This window comes from Leucoraja erinacea, chromosome 13, assembly GCF_028641065.1.
Source record: "Leucoraja erinacea ecotype New England chromosome 13, Leri_hhj_1, whole genome shotgun sequence".
Classification (NCBI taxonomy): Eukaryota; Metazoa; Chordata; class Chondrichthyes; order Rajiformes; family Rajidae; genus Leucoraja; species Leucoraja erinaceus.
Window position 1 is genome coordinate 304,653 of NC_073389.1, and position 24,415 is coordinate 329,067.

General features: G+C 43.3%; 1 protein-coding gene across 1 annotated transcript in view; it reads left to right on the top strand.

Annotated features, from left to right (window-relative positions):
* Positions 1 to 24,415, top strand: part of man1a2 (mannosidase, alpha, class 1A, member 2) — a 170,442-nt gene that overhangs the window by 21,000 nt on the left and 125,027 nt on the right. The window contains exon 2 of the mRNA XM_055644234.1: positions 17,616 to 17,871. Coding sequence (XP_055500209.1) covers positions 17,616 to 17,871 — 256 coding nt within the window. The remainder of the gene's footprint in view (positions 1 to 17,615; positions 17,872 to 24,415) is intronic.

Consider the following 24,415-nt stretch of genomic DNA (forward strand, 5'->3'; position numbering starts at 1 on the left):
GGTTGGGGCAGGGAGGAAATGATTTAATAGGAACCTGACGGGTAACCATTTCACAAAATACAGTGGGTGTATGGAACCAGGTGCCGGAGGAGGAAGTTGAGGCAGATATTATTGCAACATTTAACAAACATTTAGATAGGTACATGGTTAGGACAGGTTTAAAGGGATATGGGCCAAACACATGTAGATGGAACATGTTGGTCAGTGTGGGCAAGGTGGGTCAAAGGGCGTGTTTCTACACTATAAGACATTATGACTATGACTCTAAATGGGATTAGCAAAGATGGTTGTCATGGATGAGGTGAGCCCAAAATGCTGTATGCTCTATGATTAGATCCTAAAGTGCATCTTAAATTACGTATTTACTTGACATTAAAACATTTTGTGTGAAGGATATGTGATTTTGTAATCTCCAAAAAATGCAAAAAATGGTAGCCGTATACAGTAGGAAATGTTTGTTATTTAACAAAGAGCAAGAGTTTCTGAAACTTTCTCTTTCATTCCTCCAAGATGGTGCCGCACGCAGCAGCCTCGCCAGCTGCTCGTGTGTTTCTTTGGACTTTTTGTACTTAACAGCGTGTCTGAATGTATGTCTCCCGGTGTATCTTGTGTGGGGGGTGCTGGGGAGAAATAGGGGAAACCGTTCCCAGTCACTTACCTCGACGGAGATGCGACTTATCTCCATGTCGCATTTTCGCCCCTCTCGCGGCCTAACAACTGGATTGGTGCGGCCTTCCTAGCCGTGGGCGCTGCACGGACTTTAACATCGCGGAGCTGCCTGCGACCCTTTGCCGAGGGTCGCCAAAAGAAGTGCTCCAACCGCGGGGCCTGTGGTCTTGGCACCATGAAGCCGCAGTCTCCAGTAAGAAGCGGCTGATTTGGGAATTCCACGGGAGTGTTCTGATCCGTCCCGACGTCGGAGTTTCGATCACTCCGGCGAGAGGGCCTGTGCATCGGGCCGTCCGTAGCGGTGACTGTGGAGGGTTCACAGCCCCTACCACGGGTGAACGGAGGAAGAAGATTGACAGAACGCCTTCTACCACAGCTGAAGGTGCTGGTTCCGTAGTGGTGGATGTTTACGTTTTATGTTGAATTCTGTTATGTATTGTGTTCTTTCTTTCTTGCTAGGAGAGGTCTTTCTTGCTTGGAGAGGACTGCTCATCCGCCTAGCTTACTTATGAGTGAAACTGCATCATGACGAATGGCTAACACAGCACCACGACATCATGAAGCAGATGGCACCACTCAACCCAGAGTTGGAATGAACGCCATAAATAGATAGATGGAAAGAGCAAGACTTTGTTTTAAAAAGGCAAACTTGTTCTTAATACGTCAATTGCTAAAGGGTCATATTCAATTGATGTTTGCCCAATTATAAAATATTGTTTTAAAGTCGGGTGTCGACCCGAAACGTCACCCATTCCTTCTCTCCAGCGATGTTGCCTGAGTGAAGGGCCTGTCCCATTTGCCCGACATTTACGCGACATCATTTACGCGTCACGACGTGCGCATGATGCGAGGTGACGTAGGCAGGGACGAGCGGTCGCGCGCTGCGCCCCAAGATTTTGGGATGTACAAAATCTTTGCGCGCCATCTGGGTGATGCGCAACTGTCGCCCAAGTGGGGCAGGCCCTTTACTCCAGCTTTTTGTGTCGATGTTCAGTTTAAACCAGCACCTGCAGTTCCTTCTTGCATAAAATATTGTTTGATCAACAATGTTGATCGAAAGATGGAAAATGGGTCTCGCTTTCCTTCAGCATAAATCTCTCCCTTTTGTTTAGTGATGGGACCCCTACTGTTGTGCACATTAGCAATTTGGATATAATACAAGAATTTATAGATGACACAGATTGGAAGTGTTGACAGCGAAGATGTTATTTGGAAGCTGCAGAATGATATTGATCAGTTTAAGATAGACAGAGTTGTCACAGATGGAATTTCAACCTGATAAGTGCATGGTGACACGCTTTGGGAAGATTAATAAGTGTAGGACAAACACGATGATTGGTCAAGCCCGAGGAAGTATTGAGGAACAGAAGGAACTCCATGTACACCTCCAATGATCCTTGAAAGTGGCTTTCTATAAATCAGTAGATCAGAGAGTGAAAAAGGCAAATAAGATGCAAGTATATGTCAGGGCAAAAAACACAAGCAGAGTGGTTATGGTATGGCAACATAACATTAGTTACGCAGCACGGCTACAATTACACTGGTGAGGCTGGAAAGGACCACATTGGGATGTTGATTCGGTTGGAGCATTTCATTATCATTTTGTTATCTTTTTTTTTTTTTTTTTTTTTAATATTTTTTATTATTTTATACAATTTTTTATAACAAAACAGAACAAAACAAACAACAACAACAACAAAAAAATTTAAATAAATAAAAACTGAAAAAGACAACATTTTGTTATCCTTGAAATGGAGAAACCTGACAGGTGACGTGATCAATGTTTCAGATTATAAGGGGCTGAGGTAGGGTAGTTAGAAGCATTATCCTCATGTAGAGCTCTAAAACTAGAGGTCAAAGTTTTTGGGTAAAGATGTTAGCGGTCAGAAGGGATCTGAGGGAGAGATTTGTCACCCAGAGGATGGTTGGACTCTGGGCCACACTGCTTAAGTGGGTGGTGGAGGCAAATACTCTCAAAACCTTGAATACCCAGATGATCACTTGAATTACCAGCATGTGGAAGGTTGCAGACCAAGTGCTGGTAAATGGGATTAATATGGAATTGTATTTGATGGTCAGCATGGGTATGATGGGTTGAAGGGTCTATTTCTGAGCTGTATGACCATGGCTTCCTACATTTGCAGATATCCTAACTTAGCTCAAGTAACCCGGATACAGGGATATCTTAATCCCTTTTAACAATCTCCCTATTCATTCCAACAAATGTTAGGTGTTTCTTTATCATTTCGTAGTACTGACGTTTTTCTTTAATGTTTGGTATAAAAGTAACTTTTTTTTTCATTTTATTATTTTTTAAATGCTTTGTGTTCAAAAATTAGGTTCCAATCAACACTTTATGAAGGTTATTAAAGATGTACCTTACAGCCTGGAAAGGTTATGCTTGCACATTGTATTTGCTCCCAAAAATTCAGTATAGTGTAATGCTTTGAACTTTTGTGATATGTCTTTCAAAGCAAGAGCATAAATATACATTTGACTGGGGTTGCAGCTGTTTATTATGGTGAAAATAACTTGGCATTCACTGGCTTCGCCAGAGTCCTGTGAGTTGTGTAAGCAAGCCCTGGTTAGACCACTGGGATCCGTTTAGGGGTGAGGGTGAATTGTACAAAAGGGGCGGGTTGCACCTTAGCAGGCGGGGGACCAGCATTCTGGCACTGCTACACGTGTGGGTTTAAACTAGATAGTGTGGGGAGGGGGGGGGGGGTGAGGAGGGTGAGGAGAGAAATTTGAAATACAAGGATGGAGTTAAAGGGAATGGGAGTACAGGAAAAGTTTAGAATTAACGGGGCAGAAAGCTCACGAGGGGATAGGAGAGTATAGCCAAGTGAAATAGGAATCTATGTGAAAGGCGAGGGGAGTAATGGATTAAAAGTATTATATTTGAATGCACGAAGTATAAGAAATAAAGTGGATGAGCTTGAGGTTCAGTTAGAAATTGTTAAGTATGTTGTGGGAATTACAGAGACACGGTTGCAAGAGGGCCAAGCCTGGGAACTGAATATTCAGGGATATATGTCCGATCAAAAAGACAGACAGGTGGGCAGAGGGGATGGGGTAGCTCTGTTGGTGAGGAATGAAATTCAGTCCCTTGTGAGGGGTGACATAGAATCTGGAGATGTATAGTCAGTATGGATAGAACTGAGGAAGTGTAAGGGTAAAAAGACCCCAATGGGAGCTATCTACTGTACAGGCCCCCAAACAATAGCCTGGATATAGGGTGCAAATTGAATCAAGAGTTAAAATTAGCAAGTCGCAAAGGTAATGCTACGGTGGTTATGGGAGATTTCAACATGCAGGTGGATGTGGAAAATCAGGTTGGTACTAGAACCCGAGAAAGGTAGTTTGTGGCGTGCCTCTGAGATGGATTCCTAGAGCAGCTTGTATTGGAGCCTACCAGGGAGAAGGCAATCCTGGATTTAGTGTTGTGTAATGTAATGAGCTGGATTTGATAAGGGAACTCGAGGTAAAGGAGCCATTAGGAGGTAGTGGCCATAATATGCTAAGTTTTAATCAACAATTTGAGAGGGAGAAGGGAAATCGGAGATGTCAGTATTACAGTTGAGCAAAGGGAACTATGGAGGCATGAGGGAGGAGCTCGCCAAAGTTGACTGGAAACAGACCCTAGCAGGGATGACAGTGGAACAACAATGGCAGGTATTTCTGGGAATAATCGAGAAGGTGCAGGATCAGTTCATTCCAACGAGGAAGAAAGATTCTAAGGGGAATAAGAGGTGACTGACAAGGGAAATCAAGGACAGTATAAAAATAAAAGAGAAGTATATCATAGCAAAGATGAACGGGAAGCCAGAGGATTGGGTAATGTTTAAAGAGTAACAGAAGATAACTAAAAAGGCAATACGGGGAGAAATGATGAGGTACGAAGGTAAGCTAACCAGGAATATAAAGGAGGATAGTAAAAGCTTCTTCAGGTATGTGAAGAGCAAAAAAATAGTTAAGACCAAAGTTGGACTCTTGAAGACAAACAGGTGAATTTATTATGGGCAACAAGGAAGTGGCAGACGAGTTGAAAAGGTACTTTGGATCTGCTTTCACTAAGGCATAAACAATTTCCCAGATGTACTAGTGGCAAGAAGATCTGGGGTGACGGAGGAACTGAAGGAAATTCACATTAGGCAGGAAATGGTGTTGGGTAAACTGATGGGACTGAAGGCTGATAAATCCACAGGGCCTGATGGAATCCCTATGGTGATCATTTTCCAATGTTCTATAGACCAGTTCCTGTAGATTGGAGAGTAGCTAATGTTATCCCACTTTTTAAGAAAGGAAAGAGAGAGAAAACAGGGCATTATAGATCAGTTAGCCTGACATCGGTGGTGGGGAAGATGCTGGAGTCAATTATAAAAGATGAAAAAGCGGCACATTTAGATAGCAGTAATGGGATTGGTTTGAGTCAGCATGGATTTACGAAGGGGAAATTGTGCTTGAGTAATCTTCTGGAATTTTTTGAGGATGTAACTGGGTAAATGGACAAGGGAGAACCAGTGGATGTAGTGTACCTGGACTTTCAGAAAGCATTTGATAAGGTCGCATATAGAAGATTAGTGGGCAAAATTAGAGCACATGGTATTGGGGGCAGGGTACAGACATGGATAGAAAATTGGTTGGCAGACAGGATACAAAGAGTAGGGATAAACGGGTCCCTTTCAGAATGTAGGCAGTGATTAGCGGGATGCTGCATGGCTTGGTGCTGGGATCCCAGCACCAAGCCTTGCAGCATCCCGCTAATCACTGCCTACATTCTGAAAGGGACCCGTTTATCCCTACTCTTTGTATCCTGTCTGCCAACCAATTTTCTATCCATGTCTGTACCCTGCCCCCAATACCATGTGCTCTAATTTTGCCCACTAATCTTCTATATGCGACCTTATCAAATGCTTTCTGAAAGTCCAGGTACACTACATCCACAGGTTGGGTAAGTAGGCAGATGTTTTGGTCTCCAAAATCGACGAAGGCCATTCTTGCTATTGAGGGAGTGCAACTCGGGTTAATTCCCGGGATGGCGGGACTGTCATATGTTGAAAGAATGCAGCGTCTGGGCTTGTACTCGGGTGATTCTTCAGTATGTGTCAACTTTGGTGCCCCGCTACTTTGATGCTGTATATAAGGAAAATCCTTAATTCTATCCAATTTCTTCTTTTACTATATTGTTAATAAACATAATCCTCATAAATAAAGATTAAACTTTAAATGAATAAAGTGATGTTCGATGCCTGCCCCCCCCCCCCCCCCCCCCCCCCCCCCCGAAAACCGCATGTCCCGATGGTTACTAGTGAAATTTCAAGTCGACATATTTATTTAATGGGGGATCTATCTGAAATGAAAATACTTTTAAACGGTAGATATTAATAATTAAAATATTTATCACCCTTAAAATTCCTCTACTCATGATAACATTATAATGCTTACTGTTTTTTTCAAGAATTCCTTGTCCCGATGATTGTTCATTTACCGTCACGCACCTTTGTTGAGCCGTCCCACATGGCTATAAATAGAATAGACACGAACGTCCGACCACAAAAGACCGCGGAATTTAAAAGTCCCCTACCTTGTGAATTATTCCTGATTCGCGGGACGAGAAGCGTGTGAAAACTCAGTTTCTTGCTGCATAGTGGGTACGTGCCTTTATTCAGCGCCATTCCCGAACGCTGCTGAAGTCTTAGAAAATTTTAAAAAATCATTATTTTTTGATTTGTTCGGGAGAGCAAATAGTGCCATGTGCCATTCGTCCAAACGATATGGCCAGGCATGGCCTTCCGGCGAGGCCATCCTGGGCAAAAGGCTTGGGCCACCATTCCCGTCATGGCTACATCCGCAACTTAATCCCGATCTCCATCCAGCTCCAGCCCCAGCCAGAGACAAAGCCGTTGCATCTTCCCTTGACCCTATGTCCCTCTCCACGCCCGGCCCTCTTCAGCTCTTGTTCCCCCCCCTCCTCCACCGGGAGGGCTGAAGAGAGCCGGGCATGGAGAGGGACATCGGGTCACTGGAAGATGCGATGGCCTTGTGTCCGGCTAGAGATGGAGCTAGAGCTGCTGGAGCTGGAAATTGGGGGTAAGTAACACTAAGCCCAGTCCTAATCCTGACCCCAGCCCCCAGCCCGAACCCTAACCCCAGCTCCAACCCCATCCCTAGCCCTAAAGATAGTTTTAGTCATCTCCGTCACGTGACGACAACAAACTTGTTTATCTCCACCATGCTGAGTCATATCCGTCCCACGAGCATTTTATGCTCCTAATGTGTAAAATAATATAACATTGACCATAATTATCAATGTAATTGATAGATGAACAGTATGCTTTGCCTATTCATCTGAAGTTAATATTGTTTTAGAGGAAGTTGGTGAAAATCACCACTTTTTTCGGCAGTAAACTGTTACGAAGGTTTAAAATCAATGCGTTAGACTGAACATTTTTTTTGGTGGTTTATTTGAGGAAGATACTCTATAATTTGAAAGTGCGACAAAAATTTGATTTTATATTCTTAAATCAGTTATATTTTGCAGTGCTGCTCATCATAAAAATATGATGGATATGACTGAATGCAATTGGCAACCTGAAAAAAGATGAAAACATAAAATAAATTCTCTATAAGATTGAGCCAAACACTTTTTCCCATTGTAGAGATGTTCACCTATGTGAAACAACATTCAAAGTTGCAAAAATTTAGCTTTTATTTTCCGGCTTACAGAAACTTAAAAGTAGACATTTACTGACAAATCTGGAATTTAGAAGGATGAGAGGAGATCTTATTGAAACACATAAAATGATTAAGGGATGTAGGATTATTTTGACTAGAAGCAGGAAACATGATCCCTATGTTGGAGTCCAGAACCATGGGCCACAGTTTAAGAATAAGGGGTATTTAGAACGGATATAAGGAAATACTTTTTCACCAGAGATTTGTATATCTGTGGAATTCTCTGCCTTGGAAGGCAATGGAGGCCAATTCTCTGGATGCTTTCAAGAGAGAGTTAGATAGAGCTCTTAAAGATAGTGGGGTCGAGGGATATGGGGAGAAGGCAGGTTCCGGTGGGTGGCGCGATTCACGGCGCAGCGGCCTCTGCAGTCTTTTTATTATTTTTTGTCTTGTTTAAATGTAATTTTTATTATTTTTTTAATGTATGTGTGTGGATATGTGTGTGGGGGCGGGGGGTGGGGGAAACTTTTAAAATCTATCCCCTGCACGGAGAACCCGACCTTTTCTCTGTCGGGTCTCCGTTGTCGTTGGGGCCTAGCACCGTGGAGCGGCCTCCAGCAGGAACGATCTGGGGCTCCAGTCGCGGAGCTGCGGACCTACTCACCATCGAGAGCTGGCCGAGTTCGGAGCGGGTGGAGCGGTGGTGGCGCTCGGCTGCGACCCGACCCTGGGGATTCGGAGGCTCCAACCGCAGGTCTGGTGGACAGTGACACCGGGAGCCCGCGGGTCCCTGCTGGGAGACCGCTTTTCGGGGCTTCCGCAACGGCGACCTCACCCGCCCGAGTTGCGGGGTTGAAGAGTACCTGGAGCGGGGCCTTACCTCATCGCCCGGCGTGGCTTGGAATGGCTGTGGGCCTTTGCTAGCGCCCGCCGGGGACTCCAACAACAAGACCCGGAACGTGGCCTAGCATCACCCGGCGCGGCGTTAATGGCCGCGGGACAATTACCATCGCCCACCGGGGGCTTTGACTTTGACTCTGACATCGGGGGGGGGAATGGGAAGTGCAGGGGAGAGATAAGTCTTTGCCTTCCACCACAGCGTGGAGGAGGTGCGCTGTGATGGATGGTTGTATAAATTGTGTTGTGTCTTGGTTCTTTCTTGTGTGTATGACTGCAGAAACAACATTTCGTTTGAACCTCAGTGGGGTTCAAATGACAAATAAATTGTATTGTATTGTATTGAATGGGGTACAGGTTGTGGATGATCAGCCTTGATCACAATGAATTTGGTTTGACGGGCCGAATGGCCTACTCCTGCACCTATGGTCTATTGTGCCGAAATAAACAATTTCAGGCTGTACACCCTTATCCTTAAATGCATAATGTTCTCAGAGTGTTTGTTGCCAGTCTAATGAAAAAAATAATCACATTTTCTTTTGGCACCGTTATATTAGTTTTTGCTTTCTATAAAGCTCTGGATCGACAAAAACAGATGTGCTAAAAAGGATCCTTGAAAACTGGAGTATGGACTTTATTCCAGCATAAACACTAAAGTATTTGTAAGTAATGTAGCCACAAGAGAGTTGTGCAAATTCTACGTTTCATTTGGGACAAATTCTGTGCAGAGAATACAAAATACTAGTAATGCTGCAATATAGCTTTAGTGTCGTCAATGGTTTTACAGGCTGGTTTCCCCAGGTGAACTTGATAAAACACATCCGACAATCCATTGAAGAACTACTGAAAATAAAAATTAAGCTGAGTTTGGAATAGCTGTAAACACTTAAAAATTGCTTTTGCCTTGAATCTTTTTTCGATTCTGATCCAGGCCACATGTTTCAAGTTTCTATCATCGGAAGATGTGGTTCTTATATTTAGGTTAGATTTATTCTTTATAGAAGACCATTGCGTAGTATATAATAGTTGTGATGCCAATTATGAACATACATTGCGGATTTTATTTGATCATTATTTGGTTTGCTCATTACCAGTAGGCCTGCAAATTAGAAATGTTCAAACGCTGAATTTAAATGTTGGCAGGTTTTCTTTGATGATTCTAGACATGATGGACTCTGTGGGGCTCATCCCAAATGTTTGATTAATTAAATTGATCGAAAAGGTGCCATTTGGGAAGTTTGATTGATAATCCGCACGCTGTATGACTCTGCCACTCTATGGAGCATGGAAACAAACCTTTGGCCTGTTGCCAACCATCGATCACTCGTCCACACAAGTTCTATGTTATCCCATTTTTGCATCCACTCCTGACACACTTGAAGCAGTTTATAGCGTCCATCTAACCTACAAACCCGCACGTCTTTGAGGTGAGTACATTTTGGAAAACAAGTGCTCATGGCATGGATCTTCATAATATTCATCTTTCTTGAAACAGTACCTATCTGACTACTGAAACATTAAATATTATGTCCTTGCCTGGTCTTTACCAAGTACAATCAATCAAACCGAAGAAGGGTCCTGACCCAAAACATCAACTTTCCATATTCTCCAAAGATGTTGCCTGACCCTCTGATCAGGGGTGGCGATGAATGCAAGCGCATGGTGCCATTTTTTCCACCACACAAGATTACTTAGAACATATCATAGTACAGCTAGGGAACAGGCCTTTCAGCCCACAATGTCTGTACCTAATATGATGCCAAGATCTCAGAATCACAAAGAACTGCATGTGGTGTTTTACCAAACAAAAACGCAGCGCTGGAGTAACTCAGAGGATCAAGCATGTTGAACGTGTGTAGATAATGTTTCGAGTTGGGTCCCATCGTCACACCGACTGTGGTGGGGGGAAGGAGTCGGAGAAAGCTGGAAAACTGGTGTGCGCAACTAATAGGTGGATTCAAGTCTGGAGGGGGAGGGAGGGTAGAAAGGAGTTAATCTCATCTGTCTGCACCATTTCCAGCTTGACAACATCTTTAATATAACACAGTGCCCAGAGTTGAACAATTCTGCAATTAAATACTTTAAATGCGGCATCACCGACATCTTATACAACTGCAACATGACCTATGAGGACCCACAATCCTGTTCATATCAATGGTGGAGATGGTGGAGAGGGTCAATAATTTCAAATTCCTGGGCGTGCATATTTCCAAAGATCTGTCCTGGACCCAGCACATCGATGCAATTATAAAGAAGGCACATCAGCGACTCTATTTCCTGAAAAGATTACGGAGATTCGGCATGTCGAAGAGGATTCTCCTAAACTTCTACAGGTGCATAGTAGAGAGCATTCTGACTGGTTGCATCATGGCCTGGTTCGGCAACTTGAACGCCCAGGAGTGAAAAAGACTACAAAAAGTTGTGGACACTGCCCAGTCCATCACCGGCTTTAACATCCCCACCATGGAAGGGATCTATCGTAGTCGCTGCCTCAAAAAGGCAGCCGAAATCATCGAGGACCCACACCATCCTGGCCACACACTCATCTCACCATTGCCATCAGGCAGAAGATACAGAAGCCTTAAAACTACCGTCGAGATTCAGGAACAGCTTCTTCCCTACAGCCATCAGGCTATTAAACTCAATAACGAATAAGTTCCGAACTGCAAAAGACAATATTATTATTTGTTATTTGCATTATATTTGTTATTTTTTACTCTTCCCCCGTTATGTACTATGTTTACATATTCACATATTCTGTTGTGCTGCAGCAAGTAAGAAATTCATTGTCCCACCCGGGACATCGAAACATAACTAAAACTCTGATCTTGTTATCTGCCGGTTTGGCGGTCTTTCAGTTGTGCAAAAACGGTTTGCGATAGCGCTACGATTTCTCGATAGTTTACTCGCTGTTCTCCTGTGCTGCCGGTGCACCAAGTTTCGTTCCGATCGGTTGAATGTAGTAAAGGTTAGAGAGGTTTAAACATCTTAAAAATTCCCACACCCGCACACCCACACCCACGCCCCCCATACGCACACCCACCCCCCCCCAGACACCCACCCCCCCAGACACCCCCCCCCCCCACAAGCACACCCACCCCCCCCTACATGTGCACCCACCCCCCCCCCCACACGCAACCCCCCCCTCCCACCCCAGATCCCCACACATTAACACTATCCTACACCCACTAGGGACAATTTTTACATTTACCAAGCCAATTAACCTACAAACCTGTTCGTCTTTGGAGTCTGGGAGGAAACCAAAGATCTGGTACCCAGGACATGGTAAATGGTAGGGATTTGAAGAATGTAGGTGAACAGAGGGATCTGGGAATAACTGTGCACAGTTCCCTGAAAGTGAAATCTCATGTAGATAGGGTGGTAAAGAAAGCTTTTGGTGTGCTGGCCTTTATAAATCAGAGCATTGAGTATAGAAGTTGGGATGTAATGTTAAAATTGTACAAGGCATTGGTGAGGCCAATTCTGTAGTATGGTGTACAATTTTGGTCGCCTAATTATAGGAAGGATGTCAACAAAATAGAGAGAGTACAGAGGAGATTTACTAGAATGTTGCCTGGGTTTCAGCAACTAAGTTACAGAGAAAGGTTGAACAAGTTAGGGCTTTATTCTTCGGAGCGCAGAAGGTTAAGGGGGGACTTGATAGAAGTTTTTAAAATGATGAGAGGGATAGACAGAGTTGACGTGGAAAAGCTTTTCCCACTGAGAGTAGGGAAGATTCAAACAAGGGGACATGACTTGAGAATTAAGGGACTGAAGTTTAGGGGTAACATGAGGGGGAACTTCTTTACTCAGAGAGTGGTAGCTGTGTGGAATGAGCTTCCAGTGAAGGTGGTGGAGGCAGGTTCGCTTTTATCATTTAAAAATAAATTGGATAGTTATATGGGTGGGAAGGGAATGGAGGGTTATGGTCTGAGCGCAGGTATATGGGACTAGGGGAGATTATGTGTTCGGCACGGACTTGAAGGGTCGAGATGGCCTGTTTCCGTGCTGTAATTGTTATATGGTTATCTCGGAGAAAAGCCATGCAGGTCACGGGGAGAACGTACAAACTCCGTACAGGCATCACCCGTAGTCGGGATCGAACCCTGGTCTCCGGCGCTGCATTCGCTGTAAGGCAACAACTCGACTGCTGCGCCACCGTGACCGCCCTTATTCTGTGTTAATCCTAATTATTTGCAAACTAGGGTGTATTGTACACTTGAATGTAAAACTAAGTGCTAGAGGAACTTGGCAGGATTCTAGCTTTTGTGTACTGTGTTAAACACTCCTTGTCATAGTTGTTGATTTACGTTTGAGTAGTCCAACCTATTTACATTAGTTTGCCAATGTGAAAATGAAGTTCATTTTCTTCCCTTATTCTGTTCTTGGAATTGATTATCCTTGCTAATCTTCCTACAGCTCTAAGCCTACTATGTCACAAACTTTTATGAACCTTTTGTAATGCAACTTGAATCTCAGATCCCCAAAACAAAGTTTTCTGGGATGCTTCCTGACCCCTTGAGTTTGGCTTTTTCCTCAAATCCCAGGTTCTGTTCTCTGATTATTTATTCAAAACCAAATCTATACAATGTGAATATGAAACAAGAGTATCAAGTTTAATATTGAATTTGTATTATGTCCTGAATTAAAATTAGTTATTTTTTATTAAATGCAGCCATTTGCCTCGCTCTTGCCTCACGAGTCAAGGCATTACCCGCTCAAGTATCATTCCAGAGAATTAACCAGATCAATTAGATTTTAGTTTAGAGATACAGCATGGAAACAGGCTCTTCAGCCTACCGAGTCACGCCTTAGTCATACAGCATGAAAACGGGCTCTTCGACCCAACTTGCCCATGCCGACCAAGATTAACTGTCTATACTAGCCCCACCTGCCCACGTTTGACATCGAGTCATACAATACAATACAAATTTATTATCATTTGATCCCCAGTGAGACTCAAACGAAATGTTGTTTCCACAGCCATACAAACAAAGACACTGTCTTACAGACATACACATAATTAAATTCACACAAACATCCATCACAGTGAAGCCACTGTGATGGAAGGCAAGTCTTTTCTCTTCCCTGTTCTCCGTGTCTCTCCCGATGTCCAAGCCCCAGGCGGGCGATGATGAGTCCCACGGCCATTTTAGGCCGCGCGGGGCGATTTACGGCCCCGCTCCCGGTCTGAAAGTCCAAGGTTGGAACCCCCACGGGCGATGGTGAGTCCCACGGCCATGAAGCCGTGCCGGGTGATGTACTGTCCCGGTCCGGGTTGTTCCAACCCCGTGACACCGGCTGGAGAAGTCGTGTTGCGGGAGCTCCGGGAAGCGGTCTCTCTCTCTCCTCCCAGACCCGCGAGCTCCCGATGTCACAGTCCACCGGACCTGCGGCTGCGTTGCTGGAGCCTCCGAGCCCCAGGAGTCGAGTCGCAGCAGCGAGTCACCGCCGCTCCCCACGCTCCGAGGCCGGCCAGCCCCACGATGGTGAGTCCGCAGATCCGCAGCTCCGCAGTCTCCCGAGCCCCCGGGTCGTTCAGGCTGGAGGCCGCTCCACGGTGCTAGGCCCCAACGACAGCCGAGACCCGACAGGGAAAAAGTCGGGTCTCCCGGACAGGGAAGAGATTTAAACTCTTTTCCCCCCCCCTCCCCGCCCCCCACATTTACACATTTAAAAATACTATTAAAAAACACAAACACTACATTTAACTAGACAAAAAATAAAAAAAAGACAGACAGGCTGTAGGGGCCGCTGCAACGGGTGAGTCGCGCCGCCAACTCCAAAGTGCCGATCATCGATGGTATGTATCACTTTGTATGGCCTTGCCTTGGGAGAGCTGCAATACCTGAAGAAGGGTCTCGACCCGAAAAGTCACCCATTCCTTCTTTCCAGAGATGCTGCCTGTCCTGCTGAGTTGCTCCAGTATTTTGTGTCTACCTGCAATACCTCAAGTACTGTTTTTGTCCTCCTGTCAGACATTATATTATCTCCGACACTATTTTGAAGAATAACAGGGAAATAAGTGTTCTCGTCAGTATTAGCCTTTTCAGTGAACATCACTAAAACTTTTCATTTTGGTCTACCTTCGATTTAAACCAGCATCTGGAGTTCTTTCTTACACTAAAACTGGTTATTTATCGTTCATACATCTAGTACAAGATATTAAATTTTGGTTTAGGTGTGGGATTGGTTAATTTTTGGTTTTCACTGTGGTGTTGAAAATATGAGTACATTTGGTTATTAATAAATACATTATCAGTTTTTGGTGTCTGTACTCCATAGATACATCAAAATCAGTAAGAATCCTCTGCCTCTACCTTGCTGTTTTTTCAACAGATCTTTACATTTTATTATTGCAAAAGCCTTTTGGTTTTCTCTGCACTTTCACACATTTTCTTCTTTAATGCCATTCAAGCATTTTCAGAGATGCCACTTTCTGAGGGAAATGGTAATGAAAATGTAAATTCTGAATGTTTGACATTAATTGCTGGTTTAATTGGTTTATCGGCAGACATTCAAATGTTATTTTTCTCCTCATTAGTAGAGCAATTAATGATATTCCATATAAGCCTTTGGGGTGCTTTGAGGTTTATATGAATTAAGAAACTATCCTATTCATTAAATGTGAATCCTATGGAATGTCCTCAAGTTATGAATGGCTGAAAACAAGTCAGTGGGTAGGAAGGAACTGCCGATGCTGGTTTATACCGAAGATAGACACAAAATGTTGGAGTAACTCAGCTGGTCAGGCCACAAAGCTTGAGATACTGAATATAGATACAAAATGCTGTGAAATCCAGAGATCCTGACCCACTGAGTTACTCCAGCATGCTGTGTTTAATGTGACATTATAGCAAATTGAATTCTTTCATTTCTGTAGTTCAGAAAACTATCAGAATATTTTGATAAACTTTATTTGATATGTGAATTGCTTAATAATGTCTTGCGTTTCCGATGATGCAACGTTTAATTTCTGTAGTTCAGATAAATCATTTCCAGAATCCCTGTGTTGAGGTGTGTTGCTAGGCAATAGAGTTACTAACATCAATACTGGGCACGTTTCTGGATGTGTTGGTCTGAGTTGCTTGCCCCATGCTTCTGCCATATGTCGCCTAACACTTCTATGTCTGGCCAACTGTGAAATAAGCATCTTGTTATCCAATTAATTCTTGAAGTGATTTCCCTTCCCCTCCGCGCTTTCCAATAACTTTATGGCCATTGGAAAGAAGTATTCTGAAAAAAGCCTTCTTGTTCTCTAGATTGTGAGGCCAGTAATTGTTCAGAAAATCTGATTGTTTGGGACTTTCTGCAGTAAATGTTCTCTTAATCAAGGAATCGAGTAATTCAAGTTGAAGTTCAGGTTCACGTTTATTGTCACATGCACCAATTGCTACAGTGATATTTGAGTTACCATACAGCCATACGAATAAAAAGAACACAATTCACAATAGAGTTTAACATAAACATCCACCACAGTGGAATCAACATTTCTCACTGTGATGGAAGGCAATAAAGTTCAGTCAATCTACCTCCTTTTGTTCACCCGTGGTCAGGGCCTAGAAATTGTGTTGCCAAATAAAATCCATATTAACTTGATTCAGTTGTTCAAACCCTGCTTTTAACATTGTTGATTAATGATGGCTCTGGTTAGTCTTGCAGTCATTTTATTCTCCTATTTTGTTTAGCTAAACTACTGACATTGTACTCTTTACAGTGGCTGCTTATATCGGTCTCCAGCTTTATTTCAGTTGTTGGCATCCAGTCGAAATTGAAAAGAATTTTCTCAAGCTTAAAGTCAGAATAAAACTGCAGCTGCTGGAAATATGAAATAACAAAGGTTAGAACCACTCAGCAGGTTAGACAGTATGTGTGGAAAGAAACAAAAGTTAACAGTCAAGGTTAGATGCTTTGCCAAAACAGAAAGGGAGAAAACAAGCTAATTGATGGGAGGCTGGGGAAGGGATGGATGGGGTTAATATATCTCTGAGGTGACATTAGGGTTGACTTTGAGATAGACACAAAATGCTGGAGTAATTCACCAGGTCAGGCAGCATCTCTGGAGAAAATAAATAGTTGATGAAGAGTCTCGACCCAAGCCGTCGTCAATTTATTTTCTCCAGAGATGCTGCCTGGCCCGTGGTCATCTTGAATTGATTGAGGTCTCTGGTGCTTCCTTTTCAAAATACTTTTGTCTTTTTTTTTAAATAACCATATAACCATATAACAATTACAGCACGGAAACCGGCCATCTCGACCCTTCTAGTCCATGCCGAACACGTATTCTCCCCTAGTCCCATACACCTGCGTTCAGACCATAACCCTCCATACCTTTCCCGTCCATATAACTATCCAATTTATTTTTAAATGATAAAAACGAACCTGCCTCCGCCACCTTCACTGGAAGCTCATTCCACACAGCCACCACTCTCTGAGTAAAGAAGTTCCCCCTCATGTTACCCCTAAACTTCTGTCCCTTAATTCTCAAGTCATGTCCCCTTGTTTGAATCTTCCCTACTCTCAGTGGGAAAAGCTTATCCACGTAACATCTGTCAGACCTTTGTAATCACCTCAAGGTCTTTTCACGTTCTTGGTTTCTCAACCTCCTGCCTCGTCCACCCATGCTTATTTCAAGCCACATCAGGTTAACAACAAATCCTAGTTGGACCCTCTGCTTATACTCTTAATTTCAGTCTACATCCAGAGCAATTGTCAGCTAAGGTTTTCACACCCATCTTCATTGAAAGATATGGAAAAGGAACTGCAGATGCTGGTTTATACAAAGATAGACACAAAGTGTTGGAGTAACTCAGCGGGTCAGGTAGCACCTCTGGTCACCCACCCATTTTCTCCAGAGATACGACCTGAACCGCTGAGTTGCTCCAGCACTTTGTGTCTATCTTCATTGAAAATTCTACATTGATAATTAACTATGAAATGTTGCTTTTGGAAGTTCACTGGGTAGCAAATCAATGCAAATGTTAAGCTAATGTGTTGAGGGTGTATTTGCCTTCACATTTTGGGAATGCTGCATAACTGCATATTTTGCATATAAAGACCTACCTGTCATGAGGCATTGATGTTGTCTTTGGGCACAATGTGGTAACCTATCTGATGGAAGGCTAAAAATATGAGACGCCAAGTTTTGAATTTCTGCCTCTTGACTGGTATAATTTAAAAATACACATTTTGATAGTTACTGCATTTTCTCAACTAAGCAAGTTTGAGTCTTTTTGTTTTTTAAACCAGCATCTGCAGTATCCTTATATCGAGAAGGTAATGTTAATCTTAGGCTTGTAACATTTAGATTCTGAAATGGTGATGTGGAGGAGTCTGTTACTGAAAAATTAAAGTCTTCATCCATTCCCTAGGGAGGAAGAGGAACAACTGCGGAAAATGATCAGGGCAGATCACGAGAGGGCTCTAGAGGAGGCCAAGGAAAAGCTGAAAAAATCCAAAGATCAAATCCGTGCGGAGATTCAAACAGAGAAAAATCGAGTGGCGCAAGACGCGAAGAAGAGGGAAGGCAAACAGTTACCAAAAGTACCTATTCCAAAACCGGTGGGAATCAATAATGGAGACCCTGGTGATCCAGAAACGAGAGAAAAGCAAGAGAAGATTAAAGAGGTAATATATAAGATGCATGAAAAGCTTCCATTGTATATTGTTTAAAATGGAATGACAGTAGCTGTTAATTTTCCTTGAAACCATTTCACCGCTTGTGTTTATTGAAGAACTGAATAATACTGCTTAAAGTGTCTCCATAGGCATAATGATTATGTATCTCTGCAAGTGCCATGGCTCAGTCAATAATACTTTCACTTCAAATCAGAAGGTTGTGGATTGGCAGCCCACCACAAACTTAATTTCATAAGTTCTAGGAACAACGGCCATTTGGCCCATCAAGTCTACTCCGCCATTCAATCGTGGCTGATCTATCTTTCCGTCTCAACCCCATTCTCCTGTCTTCTCCCCATAACCCTTGACATTCTTTCTTACTAATCAAGAATCCGTCGATATCCAATGACGGTCTCCACAGCTGTCTGCAGCAATTAATTCCACAGATTCACCAACCTAAGACTAAAGAAATTCTACCTTATTTTCTTTTTGAGGGACTCCTTTTAATCTGAGGCTATGGCTTCTGAGCCTAGACCAGGGGTCGACAACCTTGTTTTGCATAGTGAGCGGATGGCGGGCCACATCTATAACGTATACACATGGATCCCACGCCCAGCCCGCCCCGGATAGCAGGCATCAAATCACGTGTTCACAGAAGGTAGACAAAAATGCAGGAGAAACTCAGCAGGTGAGGCAGCCTCATGCAATGCTTGCATGTCTCACCCGCTGAGTTTTTCCTGCATTTTTGTCTACCTTCGATTTTTCCAGCATCTGCAATTCTTTCTTAAACGTGTTCACAGAAGGTGCGAGGCCGTGCCGGCGGCTTTGTGTAGGATGCGGTACAGACAGAGCTTGGCCGCTGTTCGGGGCGCCCGGCCGCTGCTAGGGGCGCTTGGCCGGATGATTACAGGAAAGAAAAATCTGCCTGCGGGCCAGGTGATTTTGGGTTACGGGCCGCATTCGGCCCGGGGGCTGTAGGTTGCCGACCCGTGGCCTAGGCTCTCCCACTAGTGGAAACATCCTCTCCACATTCACTCTATCCAGGCCTGGATGACGGGTCCTGAGCATTTTAAGGATGCAGTTTTTGGATGAGATCTAAAGCCAAAGATCTTTAGTCCTATTTGAGTGGATGTAAAAGATCCTATAATGCTATCCGGGGCGGCACGGTGGTGCAGGAGTAAAGTTGCTGGCCTTACAGCGCCAGAGCCTCCGTTTTGCTCCTGACTATGGGTGCTATTTATACGGAGTTTGCATGTTCTCCCTGTGACTGCGTGGTCCCAGCTGCTCTGGTTTCCTTCCAAAGAAGTACATGTTTGTAGGTTAATTGGCTTTGGTAAAAATCGTAAATTGGCCCTAGTGTGTAGGATAGTGCTAGTGTTATGGGGTGGTCACTGGGGGGCCGATGGGCCTATTTCCACGCTGTATCTTTAAAGTCAAGGAAAACTTGGTAATTTTCCTAGTCAGTGCCCTGGCCAATATCTCTATCCGATCCAACAATGTAAAACAGATAATTTCTGGCTGTGACCAGTTGGAAGGCTTGTCTTTGCTTATTCAGGTACAGAAATCAAAATTGAGGGAGAGGTTGGATTGAGAAATGAAAAGAAGAGGATTTTTAAATGTTTTTTTTAATTCCAATGACGATAAGGTTGAAAGGAATGGAAGTCTTCCTTTGCATTTTGTTTGGTGGTAATGGGATAGATTTCCAATTCTTAAGATATGGCATCCAGTCAAAAGGACTATTTGGACTAAAAATTGTTATTAATCCAGCGTGCATGTTACAGGAAATTTACACCACAAAATTTAATTTTCTTGCAATTATGGAAGGTACTGCTTGCCTAATGTTTCTGTCTGATTCATACATAATAACAATGATTGCTGTTAACCTCACAGTTCTCATTACAGTATATTCTGCTGTAATATTCAGGACTCTTAGTGGCTCCTTGCTGTCTACAGATTGGCTGCATCATTTCAAATATCCAATCTTTCCAGCCTTGTGCTCACAATTTAATGCCTTGTGCGTCACCATACATTTCCTACCTGCTTGAAAACATATAATTTTGTGATTGACAAAGTTTGTTTTCGAATGATAGACTAAAAAAAACTACATCACAACAGAAGTCTGAGCTAGAATTGGACAAATGATCGAAAGCAACATTACTTTATGTTGCTTTCAACATTCACAACCTGACAATTTTCTCTGACCCCCCTCCCATCTGGATTTTAACAATATTATTATGTTGCTTGTAGGCGTTAATCGTTGCTATGTTAATTCAAATATTGTGTAGTGTGGCCTGGATTTGAACAGTAAATTAATGGTAGTGCTAAATTTTCAGACTATATTCAAATGAGGAATTGTTTTGTATCGTTTGTTGACATGTAATTTCTTCATAGAATGTACTTCCATTCACAATTCACTGCACATATCTAGCAATCTGGCACTTAAGCAATTGGTTACAATGTCGTCTTAAGGCCCTCTCCCACTTTCCTGAGTTACTCACAAACTCTCCCGAGTTTTCCCCTTGATTCAAACTCTGATGATTACGGTAATAGCCATTCGTAGGTACTCGGGGCTTTTTTTTACTCGTGGACATTTTTCAACATGTTGAAAAAACATTTTTTTGTCTGAAGAAGGGTTTCGGCCCGAAACGTTGCCTATTTCCTTCGCTCCATAGATGCTGCTGCACCCGCTGAGTTTCTCCAGCTTTTTTGTGTACCTGTTGAAAAAACATCCTGACTTACCCGATGCCCCGAGCATTACGAGCCGCTAGGAAACATCTACAGACTCCTACGGCCCCCTACACACATTCGCTGACATTCCCCGAGTTCGAATCAAGGGGAAAACTCGGGAGAGTTCGTGAGTAACTCGGGAAAATGGGACAGAGCCTTTATTTGTGTGAAATGCTTGGGTACATCAGAGGGGAGCGAGAATTGGAAGAGCAAATATGTAAGGAGATTGCAGATATTAGTAGTAAGCACAAGGTAGTGACTGTGGGAGATTTCAATTTTCCACACATAGACTGGGAAACACATTGTTTGGGTTGGATGGGTTGGAGTTTGTAAAATGTGTGCAGGATAGTTTTTTGCAGCAATACATAGAAGTACCTACTAGAGAAGGGGCGGTGCTATACCTCCTGTTAGGAAATGAGACGGGTCAGGTGGCAGAGGTATGCGTTGGGGAACAGTTCGGGTCCAGTGATCACAATACCATTAGTTTCAATATAATTATGGAGAGGGTCAGAACTGGACCTTGGGTTGAGATTTTTGATTGGAGAAAGGCTAACTTTGAGGAGATGCGAAAAGATTTAAAAGGAGTAAATTGGGACAGTTTGTTTTATGGGAAAGATATGGAAGAGAAATGGAGGGCATTTAAAGGAGAAATTTTAAGAGTACAGAATCTTTATGTCCCTGTTCGGTTGAAAGGAAATAGTAAAAATTGGAAAGAGCCATGGTTTTCAAGGGAAATTGGACATTTGGTTTGGAAAAAGAGAGAGAGATCTACAATAATTATAGGCAGCATGGAGTAAATGAGGTGCTTGAGGAGTATAAGGAATGTAAAAAGAAACTTAAGAAAGAAATTAGAAAAGCTAAAAGAAGATATGAGGTTGCTTTGACAAGTAAGGTGAAAGTAAATCCAAAGGGTTTCTACAGCTATATTAATAGCAAAAGGATAACGAGGGATAAAATTGGTCCATTGGAGAGACAGAGTGGACAGCTATCTGCAGAGCCAAAAGAGATGGAGATATTGAACAATTTATTTTCTTCGGTATTCACCAAGGAGAAGGATATTGAATTATGTGAGGTAAGGGAAACAAGTAGAGTAGCTATGGGAACTATGAGATTCAAAGAAGAGGAAGTACTGACACTTTTGAGAAATATAAAAGTGGATAAGTCTCCAGGTCCGGACAGGATATTCCCAAGGACATTGAGGGAAGTTAGTGTAGACATAGCAGGGGCTATGACAGAAATATTTAAAATGTCATTAGAAACGGGAATAGTACCGGAGGATTGGCGTACTACGCATGTTGTTCCATTGTTTAAAAAGGGGTCTAAGAGTAAACCTAGCAATTATAGACCTGTTAGTTTGACGTCAGTGGTGGGCAAATTAATGGCAAGGATACTTAGAGATAATATATATAAGCATCTGGATAAACAGGGTCTGATTAGGAACAGTCAACATGGATTTGTGCCTGGAAGGTCATGTTTGACTAATCTTCTTGAATTTTTTGAAGAGGTTACTCGGGAAATTGATGAGGGTAAAGCAGTGGATGTTGTATATATGGACTTCAGTAAGGCCTTTGACAAGGTTCCTCACGGAAGGTTGGTTAAGAAGGTTCAATGGTTGGGTATTAATGGTGGAGTAGCTAGATGGATTCAACAGTGGCTGAATGGGTGATGGCAGAGAGTAATGGTGGATGGTTGTTTGTCAGGTTGGAGGCCAGTGACTAGTGGGGTGCCTCAGGGATCTGTGTTGGGTCCACTGTTGTTTGTCATGTACATCAATGATCTGGATGATGGTGTGGTAAATTGGATTAGTAAGTATGCAGATGATGCTAAGATCGGTGGGGTTGTGGATAATGAAGTAGATTGTCAAAGTCTACAATTTATGCCAGTTGGAAGAGTGGGCTGAAAGATGGCAGATGGAGTTTAATGCTGATAAGTGTGAGGTGCTACATCTTGGCAGGACAAATCAAAATAGGACGTACATGGTAAATGGTAGGTAATTGAAGAATGCAGATGAACAGAGGGATCTGGGAATAACTGTACACAGTTCCCGGAACTTCTTTACTCAGAGAGTGGTGGCTGTGTGGAATGAGCTTCCAGTGAAGGTGGTGGAGGCAGGTTCGTTTTAATCATTTAAAAATAAATTGGATAGTTATATGGACGGGGAAAGGAAAGGAGGGTTATGGTCTGAGCGCAGGTATATGGGACTAGGGGAGAATACGTGTTCGGCACGGACTAGAAGGGTCGAGATGGCCTGTTTCCGTGCTGTAATTGTTATATGGTTATATGGTTATAGGGCAGTACAATGCTGCAGCCAGTAGAGTGGGCAGCCTCACAACACCAACCACCCAGGTATGACCCTGACCTTGGTAGTTGTCTGTATGTTGCTTGCATGTTGTCCCTATTTCCTGTTTCCTGCGGGTGCTCCGGTTTCCTCCCATATCCCAAAGACGTTCTGGTTTCTAGGTTAATTGGCTTCTGTAAAATCCCCCCCCCCCCCCCCACCCCCTCCCCTAGTGTGTAGGGAGTGAATGAGAAAGTGGGATAACATAGAACTAGTGTGAACAGGTGATCGCTGTATCTCTAAGCTAAACTAAATTTCTGTGCATAATTCACTTATTGCCTTGCCTTGGAACTTTGCAAAAGTGGTTTAATCTTTCTGTCATGGCATTTCCATATAGTAAACATAAAGAGCAGGGATTCCGATTATTGGATGACTGAGATTTCTTCTGGGGCATTAGTAACCAGTACAAGAGGAACGGGTTGCATTTGAACTGAAGGGGGAAGAATATCCTTTGCAGGCAAATTTGCTAGTGCTTCTAGGGAGGGTTGAGATTAGATTGGCTAGTGGGTGGGATCCAAAGCAGTACTGAGGGAGATGAGAGCCTGCAAGTTGGTGCAGAAGTCAACTGCAGCAAGTTCTGTATATAAAACAGACAAGAGCACAGCTGGGAACAAGGAGAGACGGCTGGATTAAATTGCATTTATTTCAGTGCAAGAGGCCTGGTTGGTTAGACGGATGAACTGAGGGCATGGATAGGTTTGTGGAACCGGTATAACAAAGCCATTGCAGAAACGGGTAAAGGAGGGACAGGATTAGCAGCTCGCTGTGTCGTACAATGAAACACTCTTGACTTGGCAGTGCACATATACTGCAGCTGCTATAATAGAAGAAGAGGAGGAAGGAGAGATGCAAAAGGAGCTAGCTTTTGGGACGAAAGGAGGGGGGCTGGTCAAATAAAAAGTTTGCATTTTTATGTAATGCGAAAGGTTTTATTGGATAAATGGAACTAGTCTGCAAATATTGCACTGTTGTCCATAGGCTAATCTTTAGAGATACAGCATGGAAACAGGCCCTTTGGCCCACCAACCAGTGATGATGTTGATTCACGTTTTTCTCTCACATCGGTTGTTTCGACAATAATCGACCAGGCACCAGGGTTGCTTTAAATGTACGTTTATTGAGCAGGAGTCTTCACACGGGTTACAACCCAGCAAAGAGTCAAGCTCTCTGCCCTTAATTGCAATGCTTTTTATATATTAACTAGACCAAGGGCAGACCCGCTGGGTCTGCTCCCCCAACGCAGCCGTTCCCTACCCACGGAAGACGTGGTACTCCAACTCAGGAATGAGCAGTGCGGCTGGTTTTAAATGGCATCTTTGAGGCGAGATGCGGGCGCCAGCAGCCGTTATGGTCGCTGGCCAGCAGAAGGCGACAAAATGAGTGAGTGGGGGTGGGGGAGAAGGATTTAATGAAAAATGTGGACATAAACATAACAAAATCTAATGAGGAGTGGATAGTTGGAATGAAATGTCTACGAAATGGCTGCTT